Source organism: Rhinoraja longicauda, chromosome 28, assembly GCF_053455715.1.
Source record: "Rhinoraja longicauda isolate Sanriku21f chromosome 28, sRhiLon1.1, whole genome shotgun sequence".
NCBI lineage: Eukaryota > Metazoa > Chordata > Chondrichthyes > Rajiformes > Arhynchobatidae > Rhinoraja > Rhinoraja longicauda.
This window is the reverse complement of record NC_135980.1, coordinates 19,667,779-19,695,298: the sequence shown is the minus strand read 5'-3', so window position 1 is coordinate 19,695,298 and position 27,520 is coordinate 19,667,779. Positions and strand designations below refer to the sequence as shown.

At 44.1% G+C, this 27,520-nt stretch overlaps 1 protein-coding gene across 1 annotated transcript in view; it reads right to left on the bottom strand.

Moving 5' to 3' along the window:
• The window catches only part of nfic (nuclear factor I/C), a 456,415-nt gene extending 441,988 nt beyond the window's left edge, over window positions 1-14,427 (bottom strand). The window contains exon 1 of the mRNA XM_078423615.1: window positions 14,332-14,427. Coding sequence (XP_078279741.1) covers window positions 14,332-14,427 — 96 coding nt within the window. The remainder of the gene's footprint in view (window positions 1-14,331) is intronic.
• Between the last annotated feature and the right edge of the window lie 13,093 nt (window positions 14,428-27,520).

Below are 27,520 nucleotides of genomic sequence, written 5' to 3'. Positions count from 1 at the left end.
GGGGTGTTGATAGATGCTTGGACAAAGGCTAGAGATTGGACCTGAGGTCAGAGATCTTTCCTTATGGTGACACAGTGGAGCAGCTGGTAGACCCACTGCCTCATAACGCCAGAGATCGGATGCTGTCTGTGTGGAGTTGGTGTATTCTCTCCGCGACTGCTTTGGTTTCCTCTGCATCCTCCGGTTTCCTCCCAAATTCCGAACACGTGTAGGCTTGCAGGCTAATTGGCCTCTGTAAATCACCCTTAGTGTGTAGGGAGTGGATGCAAAAGTGGGATAAAATAGAACTAGTGTGAACGCGTGATCGATGTTCGGCGTGAAACCGGTGGGCCGAAGGGCCTGTTTCCATTCTGCATCTCTAAAGTAAATTAAATGTATGGATTGTCTGATGCAAATAAGGATGGGGTAAACAATGTGAACTGATGTGAGAGTATTCTCTCTCTGCTCTTTGAGATCATTGATGGTGGAATGGCCAAAAATGAAGGAGGCTGCGGAAATGAATGAATGAATGAATGAATGAATGAATGAATGAATGAATGAATGAATCAATCAATCAATCAATGACTGAATGAATAAATGAATACTTTATTGTCACGTGACAAGTCTTGTCACATGACAAGGCATGCAAATAGTCGCCCATAAAGGACGCTTACAAAGTTACAAAGTACCTCCGCGCCAGGTCCCCCTTTGTTCTTCCCCCTCCCCCTCCCCCCCCCCTCACAGCGGATCCTCCATTGTCCATTGTTCTTCCCCCTCCCACACGGCAGTCCACGTCACAACTTGCCACACCAAAGGTGGTGGAGATTGCTTGTCCATCAGAGGTATTGACCTCCCAACATCGCAGGGATCCTCAAGAAGGCAGCTAACATCACCAAATATCCACACCACCCTGATCACACTTCGTATCTTGCTGTCACAATTGGGAAGATGGCACGGGTGCCTGAAAACCTTGACCTCCAGGTTCAACAACAGCTTACTGCCATCAACCATCAGACCTATCAACTTGGCCCAACCCTAACCATAACCCTACCTTAGCACTGAACCACGGTGGTCTTTTTAAAAGTCACATTTAAAAGACCTTTGGACAGGTATATTTGATAGGAAAGGTTATGAAGGATTTAGTCCAAATGCGAGCAAATAGAACTAGCAGTAGATCTACTGCCTCACAGCACCAGAGACCCAGGTTCGATCCTGACCTAGGTTGCTGTCTGTGTGGAGTTTGCACATTCTCCCTGTGACTGTGTGGGTTTTCTCTGGGTGCTCGGGTTTCCTCCCACAACCCAAAGATGTTCACATTTGTAAGTTAATTGGCTTCTGTAAATTGTCCCTAGAGTGTAGGATACAATTTGTGTACTGGTTGGCACGGACTCGGTGGGCCAAAGGGTCTGTTTCCATACTTTATCTCTAAACTAAACTAAATTTAGATGAGGCATTTTGGTTGGCATGGGCAAGTTGAGCCGAAGGGCCTGTCTCCATGATGTGGGACTCTATAACTGTGTTAAGTAACAGACCATCCAGTACTCACTTGAGCTTGACTTCACAACACCTCAGCTTCCTACCACTGCCCCAACTATTCCATGTTGCCCCCAGCCTGTTTAAGGGGCACAAAAAGGTGGGGGAATTATTGTCAGAAAGAAAACCGCTCTCCTGATTATAACTTGTGTGCAAATTGTGCCTGCTCAAAGAAAACTTAATGCTTCAGTAGTTAAATAGTTCAGCAAATGAAGCTCTGCAGAACACAGTCTGGGAGGCATCCTGGGGAGTCCTCAGAAGAGCCATGAAGTGTACCACTTACCGACGTCACCAGCTGTAATTACAGGGAACCGAAGGCACTGCACACAGCAACAGGAATGCCTGATCCATTGCCCCTCACCACTTCCTGAATGCGTTCGTGGACAAAATGAAACACGTTTAAAATCCTAAGCTTGTTCAGTTTGACGATTGGAATCCTTGTTTACAGTCATTCACAAATCCTGCTCACAATCTGTAGGAGATTTCATTGGTGGTGTCTGTTAGCACAGTGCAGGTGCCTAAGAATGTGTAGAAAGGAGCTGCAGATGCTGGTATATGCCTGACGAGAGACACAAGGTGCTGGAGTAACTCAGCGGGTCAGGCAACATCTCCGGAGAAAAAGGATGGGTGATGTTTCTGATCGGGAACCTTCTTCAGACTTTTGATATTCCTTTTAACTTTCAGTTATTCCTTTTACAGTATCTGATATTCTAGAAACATAGAAAGTAGGTGCAGGAGTAGGCCATTCAGCCCTTCGAGCCAGCACATCCATTCAATATGATCATGGCCGATCATCCTGAATCAGTACCCCATTTCTGCTTTCTCCCCATATCCCTTTATTCCGTAAATTCTATTCAATTTTTGCGGCCGATTTGGTACTGACCACTTTACATCACCAATCAAAGTAAACTTCACCCACATATTTGAGAAGAGCAGAAATACCATAATTTCTAATGTACTGTTGTTGTGCTAATTCATGTTGCAACGCATAGAGCATAGAACAGGACCCCGTAGGAACAAGCATTTAGGTCGATAATGTTCATGTCAAACGTGATGCAAAGTCAACCTAATCTCATCTGCCTGCACGTGATCCATATCCCTACATTCCCTTCATATCCATGTGCCTCTCGTAAAAGCCTCTTAAATGCCATTATCATATCTGCCTGCACCATCCTACACCCAACCATTCCTACATTTATAAAAGACGGCCCATATATCTCTTAAACTTTGTCCCTTTCTCCTTAAAGCTATACCCTCTAGTCTTTGACATTTCTACTCTGGGGATAAAGGTTCTGACTGTCTACCCTATCTATACCTCTCTTACCTTTATAAACTTCTATCAGGTCTTCTCTCATTCTCTGACACTCTGGAGAAAATAATCCAAATTGGTCCAGCCTCTTCCTGAAGCCATTACCACCTAATCCACATGTCATTCTAACCTGAATTCTGACCTTTCTTCAGTCTGAAGGGTCTGGACCTGAAACATCCCCCATTCCTTCTCTCCAGAGATGCTGTCTGAGTTACTCCAGCTTTTTGTGTCTATCTTTTGTCATTCTGACCTTTCTGTCCTAGGCCTCCTCCATTGTCAGAGTGAGGCTAAACGCAAATTGGAAGAACATCTCATATTTTGCTTGGGCAGCTTACAGCCCAGGGGTATGAATATTGATTTCTCTAACTTCAAGTAACCCCTGCATTCCCTCTCTCCCCATCCCTCCCCCACCCATGTCACACCAGCTTTCATTCTCACCTAGCTACAGCTAACAATGGCCTGTTTCCTTTATCATTGCATCTTTTTTGCATATCTTTCATTGATTTGTTCTAGATCTCTCTACATCATTGTCTATATCACTCGTTTCCCTTTCCAATGACTTTCAGTCTGAAGAAGAGTCTCGATCCGAAACATGATCCTTTCCTTCCCTCCAGGGATGCTGCCTGTCCCGCTGAGTTACTTCAGTATTTTGTGTCATTCTGGTGAACCTCTTTTGCATCCTCTCCAAAGCCTCCACATCCTTCCTGTAATGGGGTGACCAGAACTGCACACAATATTCCAAATGCGGCCTAATCAAAGTTCTACAAAGCTGAAATATGACTTCCTGACTCTTACACTCAACTGAAGGCCAGCATACACCACTGAAGGCAAGCATACCATGCACTTTCTTTACCACTCTATCTACTTGTGTTGGCACTTTTTGGGAGCATGGCAACAGGGGCCCTAGTGAGTTTAAAAGGAGTGCAGGAGATGAGGGCTTGGTAAACTAGCGGGAGCCTGGGAACTGGGGAGCTTGGAGTGTATTAAAGGAAGTGCAGGAATCCAGACCCTATGAATTTAAAAGGGAGCACAGGAATAGGGTGCACAGTGTGTGAAACGGAATGTGGAAACTGGGACCAGTTAGTATGAATGAGTGCAAGGACTAAGGCCTCAGTGGGTTTAAAGGGAGTGTGGTAACAAGGGCCCCAGTAAGTGTAGGAGGAGTGAGGGAACTAGGGCCCCAGTAAGTGTAAAGGGGACAGCACTGTAAATAAGAGTCCCACTGAGTGAGAGTTGGACTGTCCCAGTGAAATAAAAGGAGGTGGGAACAAGGGTCACAGTGAGTTTAAAGGGAATGTAGGAAGTGGGTCCCCATGATGTTAAGGAGAACACGGAATCAGCATCCGGAGAGCCAGATGCCTAACCATTTCTGGACGGCAGATGATCAGAGTTTTCCTGTAATGGCTACTGTATCTTGGTGAACAGAATAACTCCCTCCAATTTATCTCAGAACAACTCACGGGATTGTGTGTGTGTGTGCGTGTGCATGTGCGTGTGCGTGTGCGTATGTGCGCGCGTGTGCACATGTGTATGTGAAAGTCGGAAGAATTGGAATCTTTGTGTTGACTCTCTGCTAGTTCTGTCACCCTCTGCGGCAGCCTGATGAATGACTTGAACAGAATACTGTGTAATATTGTAGGGTAATTTGGGGAGTGATTAAGGTTACCACAATCCCTGCCAGCAAAAGTAAAGGTTCATTTAAATTTTTAGTGCTACACTAATTAGTCAGTAGGTGTCAGAGACACAGAGCAGCGATTTTTTTCAGTTCCCAGCTAAGTTCAAAGCTTGCCTTCCATGCCCAGCTTTTCTAAAGAGACAACGGTGATTTCTCGAGTAAACACAGAACAACCAAAACCAAAATGAAGTGAAGTCGTGTGAAGAAGCTTTGTTTCTCAAGTCAAGAGAGAGTCAAGTGTGTTTAATTGCCAAGTGTGCTGACAACACAACGACAAAAGAGAAGGTAAACACAAAGTGCTGGAGTAACTCTACGGGTCAGGCAGCATCAAATGATAGGTGATGTTTTGGGTCAGGACCCTTCTTCAGATGGGTCTAAAGAAGGGGTTCTGATGGGTCTGAAGAAGGGTTCCAATCATGTATCTCCAAGGATGCTGCCTGACCTGCTGAGTTGCTCCAGCATTTTGTGTCTTTCCTTGTTAAACCAACATCTGCAGTTCCTTGTTTCTACAACCCACAAGCCTACATATCTTTTGGATGTGGGAGAAAACTGAAGCACCTGTAGAAAATCCACACGGTTAGAGGGAGAACATGTAAACTCCACACAGTCAGCATTTGAGGTCAAGATCTGGTGCTGTGAGGCAATAGCTCTACCAGCTGAACCTCTATGCCATGTCATAGATTCATAGTGTCATACAGCATGGAACCAGGCCCTTCAGTCCAATGCCCATACCAACCAAAATGCCCCACCTACACTGGTCCCACCTACCTGCATTTGGCCCTATACCTCTCTAAATCTGGTGGATGGTTGCTAATTGACTCTATTTCCTTTTGCCTCACCGTACTTCCTGTTTGCTCTTTCTGGATATCTTTTTTAAAGGAGGAAACACCACAGTGAGGAACTGAAGGAGTTTGCCTCACTTCAAGGTTTTGGAAACAGCCAACTGCTCCCAGACACGTGTCAATAATTATTCCCCTGGTAACGCAGCCAAGACAGGGAGAGCATGGGCAGACTGAGGAGGAAGAGTTTCAGAGGGACATCAAAGATTCACAGCTTTGAAGAGGAGATGAGCACACTTCCTTCTCTGGCACCAGGAAACAGTGGCAAATTGAGCGTGAAAAGCCCTTGGCTCTCCATTGACACAGTGCCATTGATTGCATGCCGACACCATCCATGAACATGGAGGCACAGGAAAGGTTTAGGTTTAGGTTTATTATTGCCATGTGTACTAAGATGTAGCGCAAAGCTTTGTTTAGCCTGCTCTTCAATCAGATTAGGTAATACTGTACATGAATATAAACAAGCCATACTCAAGTACAAACCCAAACTCAAGTTGGGCGACGTGGTGCAGCGGTAGAAGTGCTGCCTGACAGCGCCAGAGACCCAGGTTTGATCCTGACTACGGGTGTTGGCTGTACAGAGTTTGTATGTTCTCCCTGTATGTTTCTTCTCGGTGTTCTGGTTGCCTCCCGCAGTTCAAAGACGTGCAAGTTTGTAGGTTAATTGGCTTCTGTAAATTGTAAATTGTCCACAGTGTATAGGTTAGTGCTATTGTATGGAGTTATCACTGGTTGGTGTGGACTTGGTGGGCCGAAGGGCATGTTTCCATGTTGTATCTCGAAAGTCTAAAGTCTACAATAGACGGAGCAAAAGGGAAGATACAGAGTGCAGAATATGGTTGTTAGCATTGTAGCGTAACAATTCTATAGACAAAGTCCAATGTCTGCAATGAGGTTGGAGAATTGGGACAGACCCCAGCTTATGGAAGGACCATTCGGAAGCCTGAAAACCGAGGGGAAGCAGCTGTTTCTATGTCTGGTGGTGTCTTTGAAGCTTCTGTACCTTCTGCCTGACTGGAGCAGACAGCGGGGCGGGAAAGATCCTTGATTATGTTGGCTGATTTCCCGAGGGAACGTGAAGTGCAGAAGAGGCAATGGTGGGGAGTCTGGTCTGTCTGATGGACAGGGCTACATCCACAACTCTGCAATTTCTGGCACGCTTGGGGAGAGCAGTTTTCCAAAAGGTTTTCTGAGTATTGTCTGACTGTGTAGAGTGTACCTGCAGTGTAATCCCTAGGATAGACAGAAAATGCTGGAGTAACTCAGTGGGACAGGCAGCATCTCTGGGGAGAAGGAATGGGTGATGTTTCAGGTTGGGACCCTTCTTCAGATTCAGTGTAATCCCCAATACCACACAACAAATCTCCAGCTTTCTACCTTCCCATCCATAGTAAATCAGGCAGTGGTGGGGTTGCTGCCTGATAGCACCAGAGACCTGGGTTTGAACCTGACTACAGGTGCTCGTCTGTACAGAGTTTGTACATTCTGCCCCTGAGCCAAGCAAGGGCAAATGGGATGAGCTAAGATGTGCCATTATGCTCGGCATGAATGAATTGGGCTGAAAGGCCTGTTTCCGTGCTGTACGACTCCATAACTTTTAGTTTCATGCTTGTAGAGATGACAGTAACTACACTGAGATTCAGCGTGAGTTATGAGACCCTGATTTTAACTTAACCCAACTTATGGGATCAACATAGTGTTGTCATGGACCTTTTGACTTTTCATTAAAATCTGAACAATAAAATCAACCACAGGATTTAACGAATGCCAAATCTAAATCCCTAACCACGCTGCCTCTTCCCACAACTGTATGCCCTACACAGTTTAAAATGAAACCAATCTGTTTGCCTTTGAACAGCTTAAAGATTTTCTTTGGACATGCCTAAATCTTGATTAAAAATTAGTTAAGAAAGGATTAAGTAATCTAAGGTTGCCCCAAGTCTATGAATGCCTCTGCATTAGTCAGACAGCAACACTCTTGGGAGAAATACAAAAGTTGATAATGCCAATAATGCTGGTTAAAATGGACGTTGTGCAAGACTGTGCAATGTACTTACTTTGGCTTGCACTTTTATGGTCTGGTTACCGAGTATAACTGACAATTTATTGTACCATTGTTTATTGTATATTTATTTATCTGTCGTGTTGTTGTGTTAATGGGCCTGTAAAGGTGCAGCGAGTTAGATTTCATTATTGCGGTCCTGGTGCAGTTGACAATTAAACGCTCTTGACTAAAATGCAACACTGCTTCTTTCCACTGAGGAACAAGGCACAGAGGTGCAGCAGCAGAGTTGCTGCCTTACAGCACCAGAGACTCAGGTTCGATCCTGTCTACGGATGCTCTGTGTGGTGTTTGCACTTTCTCCTTGTTTGCACTTTCTTCTTGCTCTTTTTCCGCGTGCTCTGGTTTCCTTCCACTTTCCACAGACATGCAGGTTTTGTGCGTTAATCAGCCTCTGTAAAGTGGCCCTAGCTGGTAGGATAGAACTATTGTACAGTCGGACTCAATGGGTTGAAGGGCCTGTTCCCACATTGTATCTCTAAACTAAACTAAACTAAACAAAACATGCACACCCATGATGTGTAAGAAGGAACTGCAGATGCTGGTTTAAACCGAAGATAAACACAAAAATCTGGAGTACCTCAGCGGGCCAGGCAGCATCTCTGGAGAGAAGGAACGGGTGACGTTTCGGGTCGAGACCCTTCTTCAGAGTCTGAAGAAGGGTCTCGACCCGAAACGTCTCCCGTTCCTTCTCTCCAGAGATGCTGCCTGGCCCGCTGAGTTACTCCAGCTTTTTGTGTCTATTGTCTGCTTGATATTCTATAAAGGCCCCAAAACACCTGCCATAGTCATACGGCAGGAAAACAGGCCCCTTAGCTCAACGTGTCCATGCCGTCCAAGATCTACACCCGCCCCACCTGCCCGGTTTTGGCCCACACCCCTCTGAGCCTTTCCTATCCGTGAGAAGGTGCGGGCTCCTGCGCTGATGGGAACTTGCTTTTGGAACATTTGTTTTATTTTTTGAAGTTGGAGGCTTTGGATGAACCCCCCCAAAAAAATTTAAATGATTTGCCCCAGTTTAGTAATTACAAATCCAATAATAGTACAGTGAAAATAATCTTATATTTCTTGACTTTGTTGCTTTAGCCTCCAAAGGCTAATCTAGAGCCTAGAGGACCGGAGAAACTGTCTTCCTGTGGCATAATGTTGAGACTATATTATCTCTCCTTAATGTGGCCCAGATGTAACGCACAATGAGCACCTCAGCAGAACATCCTCAACTGCACCTTAGCACTCATCTAATTTTTCCTGATTCTGATTACCCTATGAGTTCTCTGTGACACTGTTAATTTGGTCACCACAGTATGGAAGTTAGGGGCAACGGCTGGAAACTGAATTCATTTTCCAAGTTTAATTTGATTTAGCTTAGTTCATTCAAAGCAGATTGCAAAGCAGAAACGCCAGTCTCATGTAATGGATCCGTGAAACAGAGCTGGGAACAACTTCCCCATTTCGCAATGGGAAACCTTTACTGAATTGTTGGTGAAGAAATGCTAACACAACACGAGCATTGTTTTGCTATTTTCTTGCAGAATTAAATGTTAGTTTAGTTTAGGGATTCAACATGGAAGCAGGCCCTTCGACCCAACATGCTGGCCATCGATCACCCGTTCACACTAGTTTATTTTAGTTCAGCGATACAGCGCACAAACAGGCTCTTCGGCCCACTGAGGCCGCGCTGACCAACAATCCCCGCACATTAACACTATCCTACACACACTAGGGACAATTTACACATACACCAAGCCAATTAATCTACACACCTATACGTCTTTGGAGTTTGTGAGGAAACCGAAGGTCTCGGAGAAAACCCACGCAGTCACAGGGAGAACGCACAATCTCCGTACAGGCAGCACCCGTAGTCGGGATCAAACCCGGGTCTCCGGCGCTACAAGCGCTTTAAGGCAGCAACTCTACCGCTGTGCCACCGTGCCGCCCCTCTATGTTATCGCACTTTCGCATCCACTCCCTATATATTAAGAGCAATTTGCAGAGGCCAGTTAACCTAAAAACCTGCACGTCTTTGGGATGTGGGAGGAAACTGGAGCACCTGAAGGAAATCCAGGCGGTCACAGGAAGAACGTGCAAACTCGACACAGACAGCAGCTGTCAGGATCAAACCCGGGTCTCTGGGGCCATGAGGCAGCAGCTCTGTCTCAGTTGGTGGCTAGCAACCCTGAATGGCATGGTTGAAAGGCAAAGGCCAATAGCAAGCTGAAGGGCAGATGCCGACAGCATGTTCCAGGCACCAATCATCAACGACATTAAAAAACTTGCACAGCACATCTCCTCTACCCCTTTAATCTAAAAGCCATTCTTTCTAGTATTTAATTTTAGCATCCGAGGAAAAAGTTCCTGGCTGCTTCACCCTATCAATGTCTTACAATACACACAAAGCTGAGAAAAGTGAAGGAACACAAAATGCTGGAGTAACTCAGCAGGACATGCAGCATCTCTGGATGAAAGGAATGGGTGCTATTTTCTTGATCCTTCTCTTGATCTGAAACTTTACCCATTCCTTTCATCCAGCGATGCTGCCTGTCCCATTGAGTTACTCCAGCATTTTGTGTCTATCTTCAGTGTAAACCAGCATCTGCAGTTCCTTCCTACACAAAGTGAAGGAACAGCCGGTTTCAATTCCGTCTCCACAAAGATTTTTCATCATAGCTTGTTGTATTCTAAGTAGCAATAATCTGCTGAATACCAAGGATTTCTTACCAGTTGCAACTTTATATTAGATATTGAACTACCACTGAAAAGTAAATTCACCTTTTTCAGGTAAGTCATATGAAGTGGTGAAATTATTCATGAACTGTAGTAAGATACAGATTAGCTGATAAATCTCAGCCACAGAATGAACTGTTGCATTGTGAAATAACAATCATGTCTTATATTTAACAATAATAATGCAGATAGTACTGTTTTTTTGACAAAGGATGCTGTACACATCTCACTTCTGCCTCCTGTGTCATATCTGATGGGCTGAATGGCTTCCTTCTGTATCTTGTGGGACTAGGTTACTGTATATGGGGCATCGTGGTATCACAAAGACGTGCGGGTTTGTAGGTATCCTTCTAAACCTTTCCTAACTTTAGTTTAGTTTAGTTCAGAGATACAGCATGGAAACAGTCCATAAAAACTTTATACTTTTTTATTTGACGAAAATGCATCATAAGTTCGCAAATGAGTGCTCGATGTTTTTGGCCTCTGATCATAACAGTTGTGCATTTAATGTTACCAACTATTATAAGAGGGCTAGGTTTAAAAATAATAAATTTGTGATCCAAAGTTAACTTTCTCAATCTTTCTAAGAATGTGCCATTAGGCCCATGGAATATACATGTTGGGCAAGGTTCAAGCTTTAGCCACAGTTGGCTATCTGTCTACGACTTGGCCCCAGCATTTTAATGTGAAATTATGCTTCATGTTTCTGCTCAAATTCCATTGCATAATCACAAGCACAAAATCTTCCTTCTGCCAGTTCAATTACCCAGCATTTCAGGAACTTGTTTTGGACAATATATTTAAAAATATTTCATGGTATTATCGATCTGTTCCACCAATACACTTGAAAATGGATTTAAATGCAGAAAATAGGCAGATTTAATGAGAACAAAGGTAGACACAAAATGCTGGAGTAACTCAGTGGGACAGGCAGCATCTCTGGAGAGAAGGAATGGGTGACGTTTCGGGTCGAGACCCTTCTTCAGACTGTAATGAGAATGATACAGGTTGGATAGACTTGAATTATTACCTCTGGAATGTCAGAGGTTGAGGGGAGACTTAGTAGAAGTGTATAAAATTATGAGAGGCATAGAAAGGGTAGACAGTCGGAACCTGTTTCGCAGGGGAGGAATGTCCAACACGAGAGGACATCGCTATGAGAAAGGGGACAGTTGAATGGAGATGTGCAAGGCAAGTTTTTTTTACACGGAGAGTGGTGGGGGCCTGGAACGCATTGTCAGGGGTGATGGTGGCTGCAGATACAATAGTAGTACTAGGAGGCTTTTGCATAGGCACATGGATATGCAGGGAGTGGAGGATGTGGATTATGTACAGGCAGATAAGATCAGTTTAAATTGGCATCATCTTCGGCACAAACATTGTGCGTTGTAGGGCCTGTCCCTGTGCTGTACTGTTCTACGTTATATCTTCAATAAACCTTTCACTGAATATTATAAATAAATGATATTTAAAAATATTAATTTATCGATTCCACCATAAACTCTCTACGGAACTGATTTGCGGCAATACTGAGAATTATATACTACATTCTCTATCTTCCCCTTTGCTCAACCTGTTATGCTTGAGTTTGTCTTGATTGTCTTGATTGTATTGATTGTATTGATTGTATTGATGTACAATATTATCTGGTCTGATTGAATAGCATGCCAAACAAAGCTGTTCATTGTACCCATGACATCCACTGTACACATGACAATAATAAACCTAAACCGAAACTTTAGTGCCGTTGTACATCAAAACAAGCTTAACTTTAAGAGCCTCTGTGAAGATTTGTAAATGCTGGCAATTAACATAAACTTGCCTTAGTGATGAGTTTAATTTGTAGGGTTCCCTGCTTTGTGGGTAGTGTCAGACTCTACAGCAATGTTTTTGAAACTTCTGCAGATTACCTCAAAAATTCAATTTGCACTTCCCGTCACTTCCAATGGAAATTTCTGCCGATTTTCCACGTTTTATCAACTGGTAGACATTTATTTTGACTGCAAAATAAACCATCTAATGAACTGACTCTGTCAATTGACTTTGTGCAATTATTGATGTCTATTCTGCAATGCGCAAATTATGTTTTGTACAAAAGTCATCAATTGCAGATTATTTTCACAGATGATATATACAAATGCAAAGCAAATACAGGTTGATGATACTGACCACATTTCAATTGCTTGTTCGTCTCTTTAATATACTTGCAAAAACTGGCTGATTGTGAGTGGAAACAATAAAGTCCGACACATTTGCTGATGACGCATTTCACATTTGTTTAATGTGAAATATGCTGCAATCAGATCAAACTTGCTTATTTTCGATTCTGAAAACTATTTTGTGTGATACCATGTTAATGAGTTCATTTGCTGTAAGCTAAACAAAGCAATCTCACAGATGATATGTTGAACAGAGGAAGAATTCTGCATCCCATGAATGTTTATTTTTGATTCCTGGCTACATAACTGATTAGCATGCAGTTAGAACTGCAGGAAAATAACACAACTGTATAAACAACGTTTTAATCTATTAAAATATACACATCAATCAGGCCACCATTAGTAACAGGTTATGCTTCAAAAATCAGAGGGTCTTCCGTACTTCTTACCCCAGTCTCTCAGACAAATCCAACATGTTGTTTGATCAAACAAGAACTCAATTCAACCATTAGAGAGACAACATTGCACTGATCTTGGAGACAATGATGAATCAATACAAACGTTTTTTAAAAATTGCTGCATTTTGTGATATTTGCTAATTATAACTGGCCAGATTACGATGCTTAGACTGACATGAAGCAGACTGAATAACACAAATCTTTTGGAGCAAAGAATGATCAAGTCTGAAACAGACAGCAAATGAGAAGAGGAACCAGTGACTGAGTAACTGCCGCATTGTGTTGTCAGTGATTTTAGCTCATTTAATATCAGGACAGGATTTCCAACCCAACTAAAGTTATTCAACTGTCTTGGCAGCCAGACACGGTTCTGACAAGGTAAACTTGTAGAGGTAAATAGTTTTTCCGCTATGAGACAACATAAGCTTTTTCAAATGACATTCAAGAAAAATAACCCACTTTATCAACAGAACATATTCCACCAAATAGCATGCTTAAAAAAGCCTCATATCCCAACATCAGCTTGCACGGACACACTTCGCAACTGATGTTCAAAGACCGCCAATAAACAAATCCCAATCTTAAGAGTTAAACACCTCTCAAAACCCCAAAGCAGCGGAGAATTACAGACAAAAGACAATTACACATCCAATTTACACTGTCTAAAATCTACCTCAACTGGGGGAAAAAAATTGGAATTGTTCAAAGATGCACAGCAAGAAAATTACAGCTCACTATTAAACAGTCAGACGGTAAATATTGCACATATTCTATCAATAAAGCCACGGGTGTGACTGATTGTTGTGGGAATACTCACTGTTTGAAACCCAGCAGGGCTAAGAATGAACAAATCTAATAGTTGGGCATTAGAGTTTGCTGCAAAAATGTAAACATTTTACAACGCCAATGATTAAAACTAAGTATACAATGAAGCACTATGCTGGTTGGAAAGTACAAATAAAGGGCAGAGTATTTGGAGCCTGGTGAATGGGGGACACTTCTGAAACATCTTCATGCATGGACAATCTGATGACTTATTTTATACAATAGGCATTCTCCTTAATGAAGCACAATTACTCCATCAACAGTGGTAGCCAGTCTGAATAGGCAAACTCATTATACCACTGAATTAGCGACATTGATTTGCTGCATTTATTAGAGCAGTACAGAAGTGGGAAAAAGTTAAGAACTGGTTTGTTCCTCGACCAAATTCACCAATTGGTTTATATCCTTGTATATTTTCTTATACTATAATAACAGCGTTTTCCCAGCTACTGCTGCACATTCGAGACAAAGATTACGATATAAATCATCTTGCTCTAGAAGCACAGTGACCACAACATGAGGTGAAACACAGGGGTTTCTTTGAAATATTGCCTTATTTTGCACCGCACAGCCTCTTTGATTGAAAGTTCATGCCTACATCGTTACCCTTTGATAAGTAATACTTCATAAAATCCCAAATTTCTCCCTACGTTATCCCCTTACGAAAAGACACCAGACATCGCTGAATTGTGAATGCCCCTCACATTATCTATTGAGTCGGCGTGAGGCGCAAAACGCTGGAGAAAAAGAGACTGGCTGCCAACTCACCATCCACCACGTCTTGGCTGACATGTCATAGCACAGCTGCCATTTGATGGAGCTGTCATTTGCCTTCCCGGCCATTCTGTTGCCAGCAACCTGCATGTGATATAGCTTGCTGAAGATAAGAAGCCTAATCGAGAGGACGTATGCTGCGGCATGTTAAGGCAGATGTAAGGCAATCCCTGTCAGGCTGCATGACGGGTAGAGACATTTTGCCCCTAATAGCCCAACCTGGCAGCTGTATTAAGCATATTAGGTTTACTTAGGCTGCAGAGAGTGAGTGTGAGAGAGTGGGAGCTTCCAATGTGTTCTGGTGGGTGACTACAGAGGTTAAGAGGCAGTCCACTTTGATTTGCATATTCTCAGTTCCACGCATTCCACTCGAGAATGGTTACCCCAATTGCACTCAGCATTTATCATCAAACGATATTTTACGACTGATCTAGATTTTCAGTGGTTTGTGACTGGGACAGCCCTATTTCTGCACAGTGCTTATGGGCCAGAACACACAGGTTGTACAGACTGCTGGGAGAGAGCCGAACTTGCCACAGGCTATGACTTCTCACCCCATAACAGCAGATGGAACTGGTTAAGGCTTCATTCCACATTTTGTTTTCACTATCTTACTGGAAAGAAAAAGGAGAAAAAGGGAACTCATTATCGGCGCAGAGGTTTTTTTTGCCCTGTGCGTGTTTTTACCGTGCAGAAGTTGAACAGACCCTCTCACACATCCGGCAGTGGCCCACGTTACAAGTGCAACTGAACCTTGAGGCTTACTTTCAAAATCTTCATGTGCTTTGGGGTTTTTTTTCTAATTCTCGTTGATAGGACAGTATTCTTTGGTAATGCCTGTCAAATGCCAGCAGTGATACACACTCTTCAGAAATGCAAGCAACGTCCACATTTCCCACATCTTGCATCTGTGGATCATTGCGAATACAAAAGTTGGCATGGATTTAAATACTAAAGCCATTTGTACCCCCTCCCCTGATGGAATTTAGTTTTGTTTTTACTAGAAGAACTCCTTGTAAATTTGGAACGAGCATTGTAACGAGGCAGGCGAGATTGCACTGAACGTCGAAGGTATTTGTTTCACAAAATGCTGGAGTAACTCAGCAGGTCAGGCAGCATCTCAGGAGAGAAGGAATCTCGGACCCGTCACCCATTCCTTCTCTCCTGAGATGCTGCCTGACCTGCTGAGTTACTCCAGCATTTTGTGAAATAAATACCTTCGATTTGTACCAGCATCTGCAGTTATTTTCTTACACTGAACGTCGAGATTATGATGATTATCATAGAAACAATGTTTTGAAATTTACCACACCTTGTGACATTTGCTGAACGTAACAGCACAGATTAAAATGAGCACAGACTGCCATAAAGCGAGCTAAATAATGCAGATCTTTGGAGCAAAGAATGTTCAACTCTGAAACAGACTGCAAATGAGACCAGCGAAACTTTGTAATTTTGGAACCAGCGTTGATACATGATTTATTAATTATGATAATTGTCTTCCAGGATTCTGCACCATTTTGAATGATTTATGTTTTAATGTCATTGCTATCTTATGAAAAAAAAGTTATTAACACTATAAAAAATGATTGGTGGCTAAAAGCATGTCTGTGGGCGCCAATGATGCCGTAAATCCCAGCACAACTCAACGTCTGCCCTTACTGGAGATGTTGAACACTCACGCAAAATGTATTTCTCAGGCGACTTTCCAAACAAAAATTAAGAAGAAATTCGTCTTCAAATTCATGGTCGCGTTGTGGAGCAGTATTTCGCAGAGGTGACCTGTATATTCGTAAGTGAGGCTTCCCGATGCATGTAAATGTGTTCCATTCCCTGCTGAGTTTTTCTGTTTATACAGGTGTATGATTCCCTTTTGTGAAAATGCAGATTATTTTTGTGACTTCAGAAATAATTCTTATAATGAGGGGCCTCTTTCCTGAAGTGACCACTCTTCGATAATTTTTACAGTCTTTACAGTATTCTTGGTGGCATTCACACGTACACTTTTATTTGTCCCTGGGTGATTTCACACGCAGGCGAGAAAGAGGTGTGGATTGGGCTACATTGTGATCACTCTTGTGGTTCATTTTCAATTAACTTTTCCTAGGTTCAAACATGCCATTTAAGATTTCAAAGTTCTCCAATGAGGTAGATGGGAGGTCAGGACCGCACACTAGCTGATGAGAGGACCGTTCAGTTGCCTGATAACAGCGAGGAAGAAACTGTCCCTGAATCTGGAGATATTTGTTATCAAGCTTCTGTACCTCTTGCCTGATGGGAGAGGGCAGAAAAGGAAGTGACTGGGTTGAGACTGGTCCTTGAGCATTCCTACAAGGAAAAGGAGCAGCAATCAGCAGTAGCAGCAGCAGCAATCAGCAGCAAGCAGCAGCAGCAATCAGCAGTAGCAGCAGTAGCAGCAGCAGCAAGCAGAAATAGCAAGCAGCACCTAGCTGTGTTGCTTGGGAAGTAGTGTGTGGGGATTGTGTGGGGATAGTAAGGAGTAAGACCTGTGTGATCTCCCGGACTAGTTTCGATCGCCTAGCTTGGGGTCGGAGAGGAATTTCCCGGATTTTTTCCCAAATTGGCCTGGGTTTTTTATCCGGTTTTTCGCCTCTCCCAGGAGATCACTCAGTTCTTTTGGGTGGGCAGTTGGAACGGTTGGAGTAGCGGCCGGGCGGTAGGTTTAGTAACCGAGCGCGGGGCTTTGTTTGGAGAGTATGACTGCCAGGGCAGTTTTTTGTTCTGGGTGTCAGATGTGGGGAATCTGGGAGTCTGATAGTCTTCCAGACATCCACATCTGCGCCAGGTGTGACGAGATGGGGCTCCTAAGGGACCGTATTAGGAACCTGGAGCGGCAGATTGATGACCTCCGTCTGATCAGGGAGAGTGAGGAGGTTATAGATAGGAGTTACAGGGAGGTGGTCACTCCTAGACCACGGGAGGTAGACAAGTGGGTCACTGTTAGGGGGGGCAAGGAACAGAGGCAGGGACTAGGGAGTACCCCGGTGGCTGTACCCCTTGGAAATAAGTACTCCTGTTTAAGTACTGTTGGGGGGGACAGCCTACCTGGGGGCAACGACGGTGCCCGGGCCTCTGGCAAGGAGTCCGGCCCTGTTGCTCAGAAGGGTAGGGAAAGGAAGAGGAGAGCAGTAGTAATAGGGGACTCTATAGTGAGGGGGTCAGATAGGCGTTTCTGTGGACGCAGTCGGGAGACCCGGATGGTGGTTTGCCTCCCTGGTGCCGGTGTCCGGGATGTGTCTGAGCGTGTCCAGGATATCCTGAAAGGGGAGGGAGAGGAGCCAGAGGTCGTGGTACATATAGGTACCAACAATATAGGTAGGATAAGGGAAGAGGTCCTGAAAGGAGAATTCAGGGGGCTAGGAAGAGAGTTAAAAAAAAGGACTTCCAAAGTAATAATCTCAGGCTTACTGCCTGTGCCACGCGATAGTGAGAATAGGAATGGAGTGAGGTGGAGGATAAATACGTGGCTGAGGAACTGGTGCAGGGAGCAGGGTTTCAAGTTTCTGGATCATTGGGACCTCTTCTGGGGGAAGTATGACCTGTACAAAAAGGACGGGTTGCATCTGAACCCGAGGGGAACCAATATCCTGGCGGGGAGATTTGCTAAAATAACTGCGGAGACTTTAAACTAGTACGGTTGGGGGGAGGGACTCAAACACAGATAGCTAATAGGCAGTGTGTGAGGCAGGAGGCAGAAAAGGGAAACACTCAGACCCAATATGTAGGAGAGAAAGAAGGGAAAAGAAATAAACTGAGAATAAGAAATGATGGGTCCCTTAAATGTGTATATTTTAGTGCTAGGAGCATTGTAAGAAAGGTGGATGAGCTTAGAGCCTGGATTGACATCTGGAAGTATGATGTTGTGGCGATCAGTGAAACATGGTTGCAGGAGGGTTGCGATTGGCAATTAAATATTCCAGGATTTCATTGTTTCAGATGTGATAGAATCGGAGGGGCAAGAGGTGGGGGTGTTGCATTGCTTGTCAGGGAGGATATCACAGCAGTGCTTTGGCAGGACAGACTAGAAGGCTCGATTAAGGAGGCTGTTTGGGTGGAACTCAGAAATGAGAAAGGTTTAGCAACACTTATAGGGGTGTATTATAGACCGCCAAATAGGGAACGAGAATTGGAAGAGCAAATATGTAAGGAGATAGCAGATATTAGTAGTAAGCACAGAGTGGTGATTGTGGGTGATTTCAATTTTCCGTATATAGACTGGGAATCACATTCTGTTAAAGGGCTGGATGGTTTGGAGTTTGTAAAATGTGTGCAGGATAGTTTTTTGCAGCAATACGTAGAGGTGCCTACCAGAGAAGGGGCAATGTTGGACCTCCTGTTAGGAAATGAGATGGGTCAGGTGACGGAGGTATGTGTTGAGGAGCACTTTGGGTCTAGTGATCATAATGCCATTAGTTTCAATATCATTATGGAGAAGGTCAAATCTGGACCAAGGGTTGAGATTTTGGATTGGAGAAAGGCTAATTTTGAGGAGATGAGAAAGGATTTAAAAGGAGTGAAATGGAAATTGTTGTTTTATGAAAAGGATATAATAGAGAAATGGAGGATATTTAAAGGTGAAATTTTGAGAGTACAGAGTCTTTATGTCCCTGTTCGGTGGAAAGGAAAGAATAATAATTTGAAAGAGCCATGGTTTTCCAGGGAAATTGGACACTTGGTTCGGAAAAAGAGGGAGATATACAATAAATATAAGCGGCAGGGAGTAAATGAGGTTCTTGAGGAATATAAAGAATGTAAAAGGAATCTTAAAAAGGAAATTAGAAAAGCGAAAAAAAGATATGAGGCTGCTTTGGCAAGTAATGTAAAAGTAAACCCCAAGGGGTTCTACAGATATGTCAATAGCAAAAGGATAGTGAGGGATAAAATTGGTCCATTAGAGAGTCAGAGTGGACAGCTATGTGCTGAGCCGGAAGAAATGGGGGAGATATTAAACAATTTCTTTTCTTCGGTATTTACCGAGGAGAAGGATATTGAATTATGTGAGGTAAGCGAAACAAGTAGAGTAGTGATGGAAATTAGGAGGATTAAAGAAGAGGAGGTACGGACACTTTTGAAGAATATAAAAGTGGTTAAGTCTCCAGGTCCTGATAGGATATTCCCTAGGACATTGAGGGAAGTTAGTGCAGAAATAGCAGGGGCTATGACGGAAATATTTCAAACGTCATTAGAAACAGGGATGGTGCCGGAAGATTGGCGCATTGCGCATGTTGTGCCTTTGTTTAAAAAAGGTTCTAAAAGTAAACCTAGCAATTATAGACCTATTAGTTTGACGTCTGTGGTGGGAAAATTAATGGAAAAGATACTTAGGGACAATATATATAATTATTTGGATAATCAAGGCCTGATTAGAAACAGTCAACATGGATTTGTGCCTGGAAGGTCATGTTTGACTAATCTTCTTGAATTTTTTGAAGAGGTTACCAGGAAAAAAATAAATAAAAATAAAATAAATAAAAGATGTGTAGACAAGAACTGCAGATGCTGGTTTAAATTGAAGGTAGACACAAAATGCTGGAGTAACTCAGCGCGACAGGCAGCATCTCTGGAGAGAAGGAATGGGCGACGTTTCGGGTCGAGACCCTTCAAGGGTACATAACGTGAACATAATTTCCCCTGCCTGCACGTGATCCATCTCACTCCATTCCCTACATGTGAGAGTCCCTCTCTAATAATCTGTTATTGAAGAAGGGTCTCGACCCAAAACGTCACCCATTCCTTCTCTCCTGAGATGCTGCCTGACCCGCTGAGTTACTCCAACATTTTGTGTCTACCTCCGATCTGCAGTTATTTTCCCACACTACCATTATCTGCCTTCACCACTACCCTGGCGTGTTTCAGACACCCACTCATGCCTGTGTGAAAAAACCTGTCCTGCACATCTCCTTTAAACTTTGCCCCTCTCACCTTAAAGCTATGCCCTCTCGTATTTAATTTGTCCACCCCGAGAAAAAGGTTCTGATTGTCTACCCTATCTATACCTCTCATAAATTTTATATACTCCTTTCAGGTCTGTCCCCAACCTCCAGCGTTCCAGAGAAAACAATCCTAGTTTGTCCAATGGACCGAATCAAATCCTTGAGAATGTAAACACACATTTCAATTAATGTTAAGTCGCAAAATGTTACATTAGTAATACAAGGTTGTAACTGGTAGGAAATCCTTGATATTCAGCTGCTTATTGCTTCTCAGGATACAAAGAAACTATGGGTACTGCTCCCCCATCTGCGATTCTTCCTGCTCTCCGACCACATTTGAACCCAGACTTGCTCTGCTTTTAATCAGTCCTTTTCACACCTCACATGCTCCTTGTATCGCTAAACTGAACAAAACTCTGCCCAATGACCCCTCTTTTCGGCGTAAAGTAAAACCAAGGTCCTACTCGAGTTGCAGTAGCTGCACTAAAAGTAAGATCCCTACATCTCCCTCAAACTGAGGCACGAGACAAGAATGGACCAGGCCTGAAACATCACCTACGCATTTCTGCCTGACCCGTTGAGTTGCTCCAGCACTTCGTGTCATGTTTGTAAACATGCATTCCGGGGACGTGTGGGTTTGGGGATTGATTGGCTTCTGTAGGTTGTCCCTAGTGTGTAGGATGGTGCTGGTGTGCGAGGTGATTGCAGGTCCTTGCGGAATCCGAGGGCCGAAGGGCCTGTTTCCACACTGCATCTCTAATAGACCGGATACCTAATCTATGCCTCATAATTTTATTTCCTTCTATGAGGTCTCCCCTCAGCCTCCAACGCTGAACAGCAATGGGAGAAATTGGGGGAAAAAAACTCCACAAAACACTGAGTGATTAAAGATTTCATAATCAAATTGTAAGACAAATCCCATGTTGTCAATTAGCAAATGGTAATAAGGTAGTAGCAGGTATTTAGTTAGTAACTATGGACATGTAATTTTATTCTACTATACCTGGCGTTCACAGGCCAAATCTGCAGTATACAAATGACTTGATAATATTTTCCTTATGTATAAAACATGCAGATTCACAAATAGTTCTCACTTGCTGAAACAAAAACTATTATCCTCGCTTTCTCACTGATCCTTACTTAAACGCAGCCAATGAACAAATGGTAACTAACAAAACACCTCTTATAAATGTGTTCAAGAAATGTCAAGAGCTTTGATGGTTTGCCACTCGGATTTTTCTCATTTTCCACCACCAATTTCAAGGGCACCACATTGTTGCAGCTGGTGCCTGCCTCTACATTAGTCCCACTTGCCTGCGTTAGAGCTGCTGCCTCACAGTGCCAGGATCGATCCTGACCTCGGGTGCTGTCTGTGTGGAGTTTGCACATTCTCTCTGTGACTGCATGGGTTTCCTCAGGGTGGTATGATTTCCTCCTACATCGCAAAGACGTGCGGGTTTGTAGATTAACTGGCCTCTGTAAATTGCCCCTAATGTGTAGGGAGTGGATGATAAATTGGCTAGCATAGAACTAGTGCGATTGCCTGATTGATTTAGTTTAGTGGATTTAGTTTAGGCTTATTATTGTCACCTGTACCGAGGCACAGTGAAAAGCTTTGTTTTGCATGCTATCCAAACAGATCAGGTACAACTCGAGTACAAAAGGTAGAGTGAGGGCGGGGGGAGTGATGTCACGTTAGACATCTAAATCAAGTACTTCTGGGGTGCCTATGGCACTTAGACAATAGACAATAGACATTAGGTGCAGGAGTAGGCCATTCAGCCCTTCGAGTCAGCACCGCCATTCAATGCGATCATGGCTGTGTTCTGCAGCTGCAGCTCACCGGCAGTCTCTCTGTCTTTTTTTTGTTTTTTTGTCTATTGTCATCATTTAATGTACGTTTTGTTCTATTTTTAACTTTGTGTATGTGGGGGGTGGTGGGGGGGGTGGGGGAAACCTTTTTTTCTAATCTCCTCCTCAACGGAGATGTGACCTTTACCGTGTCGTGTCTCCGTTCGCGCTACAGCCTAACACCGTGGAGTCGGCGGCCTCCAACTGGGATCGACCTTGAAGACTCCGGTCGCAGGGCCTGGACTTACCATCTCGGAGGCTTCGGCCGTGGGCCCTGCAGACCGCAACATCGGGAGCTCGCAGGTCCCTGGCTGGCGACCGGCTTTTGGGAGCTCCAGCTGTAGCAGCTTTGACCGCCCCGAAGCGCGAGGTACGATCGACCCGCTCGCAGGCCCTTCATCGCCCTGCGTGGCCTGGCCGCGGCACTTTCCATCGCCCGGTGGGGGCTCAGGACCTTCATCGGCCTGCTCGGCTCGGCCCTGGGACTTTCCATCGCCCGGTGGGGGCTCAGGACCTTCATCGGCCTGCTCGGCTCGGCCCTGGGACTTTCCATCGCCCGGTGGGGGCTTCAAAAAGTTGGGAGCCTCGACCACCTCGTGGCACCACGGGAGAAGAATAAGGAGGAGATAAGACTTTTCTTTGCCTTCCATCACAGGGAGGGTGTGCCTAGAGCAATCACTGTGATGGCTGTTTGTGTTATAAATTGTATCTGTGTGTCCTGTGCTTTGTGTTGTATACTGCCGGACCCTGACGTGAGAGGACGCTGGCGCTGTTTATTCGCCGCTTCTCCGTTAGGATAGTTTGTCTGTTTGTTTTTATGTTATGATTGTTTTTGTAAAGCGCTTTGAGCTTCTGGAAAGGCGCTATATAAAATAAATGCTTATTATTATTATTATTAATGTGATCATGGCTGATCATTCACAATCAGTACCCCGTTCCTGTCTTCTCCCCATACCCCCTGACTCTTTAAGAGCTCTATCAAGCTCTCTCTTGAAAGCACCCAAAGAATTGGCCTCCACTGCCTTCTGAGGCAGAGAATTACACAGATTTACAACTCGCTGAGTGAAAAAGTCTTTCCTCATCTCCGTTCTAAATGGCTGACCCCTTATTCTTAAACTGTGGCCCCTGGTTCTGGACTCCCCCAACATTGGGAACATGTTTCCTGCCTCTAGCGTGTCCAATCCCTTAATAATCTTATATGTTTCAATGAGATTCCCTCTCATCCTTCTAAATTCCAGTGTATACAAGCCTAGTCACTCCAGGCTTTCAACATACGACAGTCCCGCCATTCCAGGAATTAAACTAGTGAATTTACGCTGCACTCCCTCAATAGCAAGAATGTCCTTCCTCAAATTTGGAGACCAAAACTGCACACAGTACTCCAGGTGCGGTCTCACTAGGGCCCTGTACAACTGCAGAAGGACCTCTTTGCTCCTATACTCAACTCCTCTTTTCATAAAGGCCAACATTCCATTAGCACTTGGTGTGGTATTGAGTCTCACTGCTGCCCAGGAAGCTTCAGCAACCCCGCTTCAACACCGACCTCTAACCACTTGGGTTGCCTTTTTGTGTTTCAAGAGTCAGGTCAAGAGGCAAGAGTATTCAATATGTTCTGACAACAGAACAATGAAATTCTTAGCTTGCAGCTGCATAACAGATTTGTAAACACAGTATACATACATGACATATAGACTTCCGGCCCACCGAGACCAGCGATAACTCGTACACTGACATTACCCTACACACGGGGGGCAATTTACAATTTTGCAGAAGCCAATTAACCTACAAAACTGCATGTGTTTGGAGTATTGGAGGAAACCAGAGCACTCGGAGAAAACCCACGCGATCACGGGGGGGAACGCACAAACTCCGTACAGGATCGAACCCAGGTCTCCTGCGCTGTAAGGCAGCAGCTTTACCACTGTGCCACCCATAATAAGCAAAATGTCAATAAATTAATAACCTCAACACTAGTACAAAAAACCCAAAGCCCTCAGTGCAACCAGAGATAGTCCAGAGAAGCTCTTGTTGAGGTTCGTGCAGTGTTCAAGAGCCTGATGGATGTGGGCAAGAAGCTATTCTTGAACCTAGCAGTCACGGTTTTCAGACTCCTGTACCTTCTTCCTCCCACATCCCAAAGACATGGGGGTTGCTGGTATTGGCCTCAAAATCCTATGGGGAGATGAAGGGAAAGTGCTGTGTATAAAGTGAGATTAATGCAGCATTGGTGTAAATGGGTGATTGCTGTGTGAGTTTATGATTCCAGACTTACTCTCTGCACATGCAGCCAAAATAATGCGGTTCAACTTACGGTCAGAAAATAACTTCTTCTGCATCAGATACCAATTCTTCCACCACCTGCACCAAGTTCCCTCAGGGCAGCCTCCATGAAACTTCCAGTCATTCCTGTATGTGGGTCGATTTTGGTCGAGGATTCATATTTCCTGTCAACTGATGGAAAAATACAACACGAAAAACCCCCCAGTTAATACACAGCAGGTCAGGAAGTATCTGGGGAGAGAAACAGGGGCAGCATTTTAGGGTGAAAAACAAAAACAACTGCCAATGTTGGGAACCTGAAATAATAACAACAAAGTCTCGAAACACTCAACGGATCAGACAGCATCTGTGGAATGTTCAGTTTGATTCAGTTTAGTTTATTGTCACGTGTACCGAGATACAGTGAAAAGCTTTTGTCATGTGCTAACCAGACAGTGGAAAAGACAGTACATGATTACAATCGAGCCATTCACAGTGTACAGATATATGATAAGGGAATAACGTTCAGTGCAGGGTAAAGCCAGTAAAATCCGATCAAAGATAATTCAAGGGTCCCCAATGAGGTAGTTAGTAGTTCAGGACTGCTCTCGGGTTAAAGAGATAAAGGATCTCCAATTTGAAACATTAACACGATCTGTTTTCATTTCAACTTTCTGGCACCTGCAGTTCTTTCCTTTTTCCGTGAGAAAAATGAAGTTCAATTCAGTTTAGACCATGGGGAAAAAGACATGCTTTCTCTCAGTTTTCTTTCTTCTTGAGCGCTTATTAATTTTTTGCTGCTGGATATTATAAAGCTCCCTGTCCTACCACCAGCCCGTGCCACTTTGTATGCCTTATTATTCGACTAAACGCGATCCTTCACCTAAGATAGACACAAAACGCTGGAGTGACTAAGCAGGACAGGCAGCATCTCTGAATAGAAGGAATGGGTGACTGAAGAAGGGTCGCGATCCGAAATGTCAACCATTCCATCTCCAGAGATGCTGCCTGAGTCATTCCAGCATTTTATGTAGGAAAATAACTGCAGATGCTGGTTTAAATCGAAGGTAGACACAAAATGCTGGAGTAACTCAGCGGGTCAGGCAGCATCTCAGGAGAGAAGGAATGGGTGACGTTTCGGGTCGAGACCCTTCTTCAGACTGAAGAAGGGTCTCGACCCAAAACGTCACCCATTCCTTCTCTCCTGAGATGCTGCCTGACCCGCTGAGTTACTCCAGCATTTTGTGTCTACCAGCATTTATATCTTCGGTGTAAACCAGCATCTGTAGTTCCTTCCCACACTATCCTTAACCTCCTTTGTTAACTCCAGATTGTGCCTTTTCCTCATCGAATTCCTCTTTCTGGAGTTACTCTGGTGCACAGAGATGGAGCAGTGGCTTGCGTGAAGCGAGGGACAGTGCATTTGTAGGTCGACATGTCTGGGACGAGGTGCCGGTGCAGTGGGCCGCAGGAGGCCCTGCAGCAGCCTGGGACTCGATTAGATTGGGAGCCGCTCCAAGATGCTGAACGCGTGGATTGAACTTGGCCTGCAGCGGTGGACAACTTCAACAACATCAGCTGGCCAGGCTGACCCCTGCAACTCTGACCCACTGCTGCCACCAGGACAATGGGCCTTTATGGCCAAGTTAAGACACTCTAATTTCTAACAACTTTGGACTTGAATCACACAAACTGGTGACAGAAATGTGGGAACTCTTATGTACTGTCTCAGTGTACTCTGCTATTCCTACACTTGTTCTTGGGTAAAACTGGTTATTTATAGTAAGATTTTACTGAAATGTATGCAAAAAAAGAACTTCACTGTACATCGGTACATGCCAAAATAAAGTACCAGTGAACCATTGATTCTAATTGGGATAAAATCCCACTGCGTGTTACGGACTAGCTGTTTGAATAACTGCTTGGCTTATTTTCCAAGTCCACCTTAGACACCTCCACCATCAAACCGTTATAATTGCCATTAGTTAAGGAGGTGGGTTATAGTCTGGGGTTCACCATCGCACTCCATCTGGAATTCTATTCTGGTCACTACCTCTCAGGGGATCTACGACCTCAAGAACTCATTGACCAAATCTAAAATAGTCTTTCCCCTGGCTGGGTTCTGTAACAGGCAGCATCTCTGGAGAGGAGGAATGGGTGACATTTCGGGTCGTGTCCAGATCCTTCTTCAATCTCGACCCGACCCAAAACGTCACCCATTCCTTCTCTTCAGCGATGCTGCCTGTCCCGCTGAGTTACTCCTGCACTTTGTGTCTATCTTCAGTTTAAACCAGCATCTGCAGTTCCTATTGTTTCAAGAAGCAATCCCTGAGAAAGTCCCCAAATCCTTTTTTTACGATACCTTTTCCAGGATTAAACATGCCCAGATGGAAGATGAGCTGCAGTTCCTCAAACTTACACTGGGCATCAAAAGACGCACCATGCCGGAGTAAGTCAGCAGGTCGGGCAGCATCCTTGGAGAACATGGATCCTTAAACGTATGAGGCTTTCACCTTCGAAATCCAATTTACTACCTGAAGAAGGGTCTCGACCCGAAACGTCACCCATTTCTTCTCTCCAGAGATGCTGCCTGTCCCTCTGAGTTACTCCAGCACTTTGTGTCTGTCTTCGGTTTAAACCAGCATCTGCAGTTCCTTCCTACACATACTACCATACCTACTCCCATCTGCACTTGGCAACCATTCACGTCATTTGTTGTCTAGAATGTATCTACTCTGCCATAAAGACTCTGCCTGCACTGCTCCTTGAAGAAGAGATGCAAAGACTCATCTCTGGCTTAACTGGGTGACCAAGGGTATCGTCCCAAAACGTCACCTATTCCCTTTCTCCAAAGATGCTGCCTGACCTGCTGAGTTACTCCAGCATTTTGTGACTTATCTTTAAACACTTATCCCAAATTCTCAATTCTTCCAAAAGTCCACCTTGTCAAAGGTGTTTATTAACTTTTATTTAGATATATCAGAAGCGTTTTAGCACAGAAAAGGACAAAAAGTACTGGATTAACTCAATGGGTCAGGAAACATCTTTGTAGAATGTTGAATCTGAAGAAGCATCTTTCTTAAAACCTCACCCATGTCCTCCAGAGATGCAGCCTGACC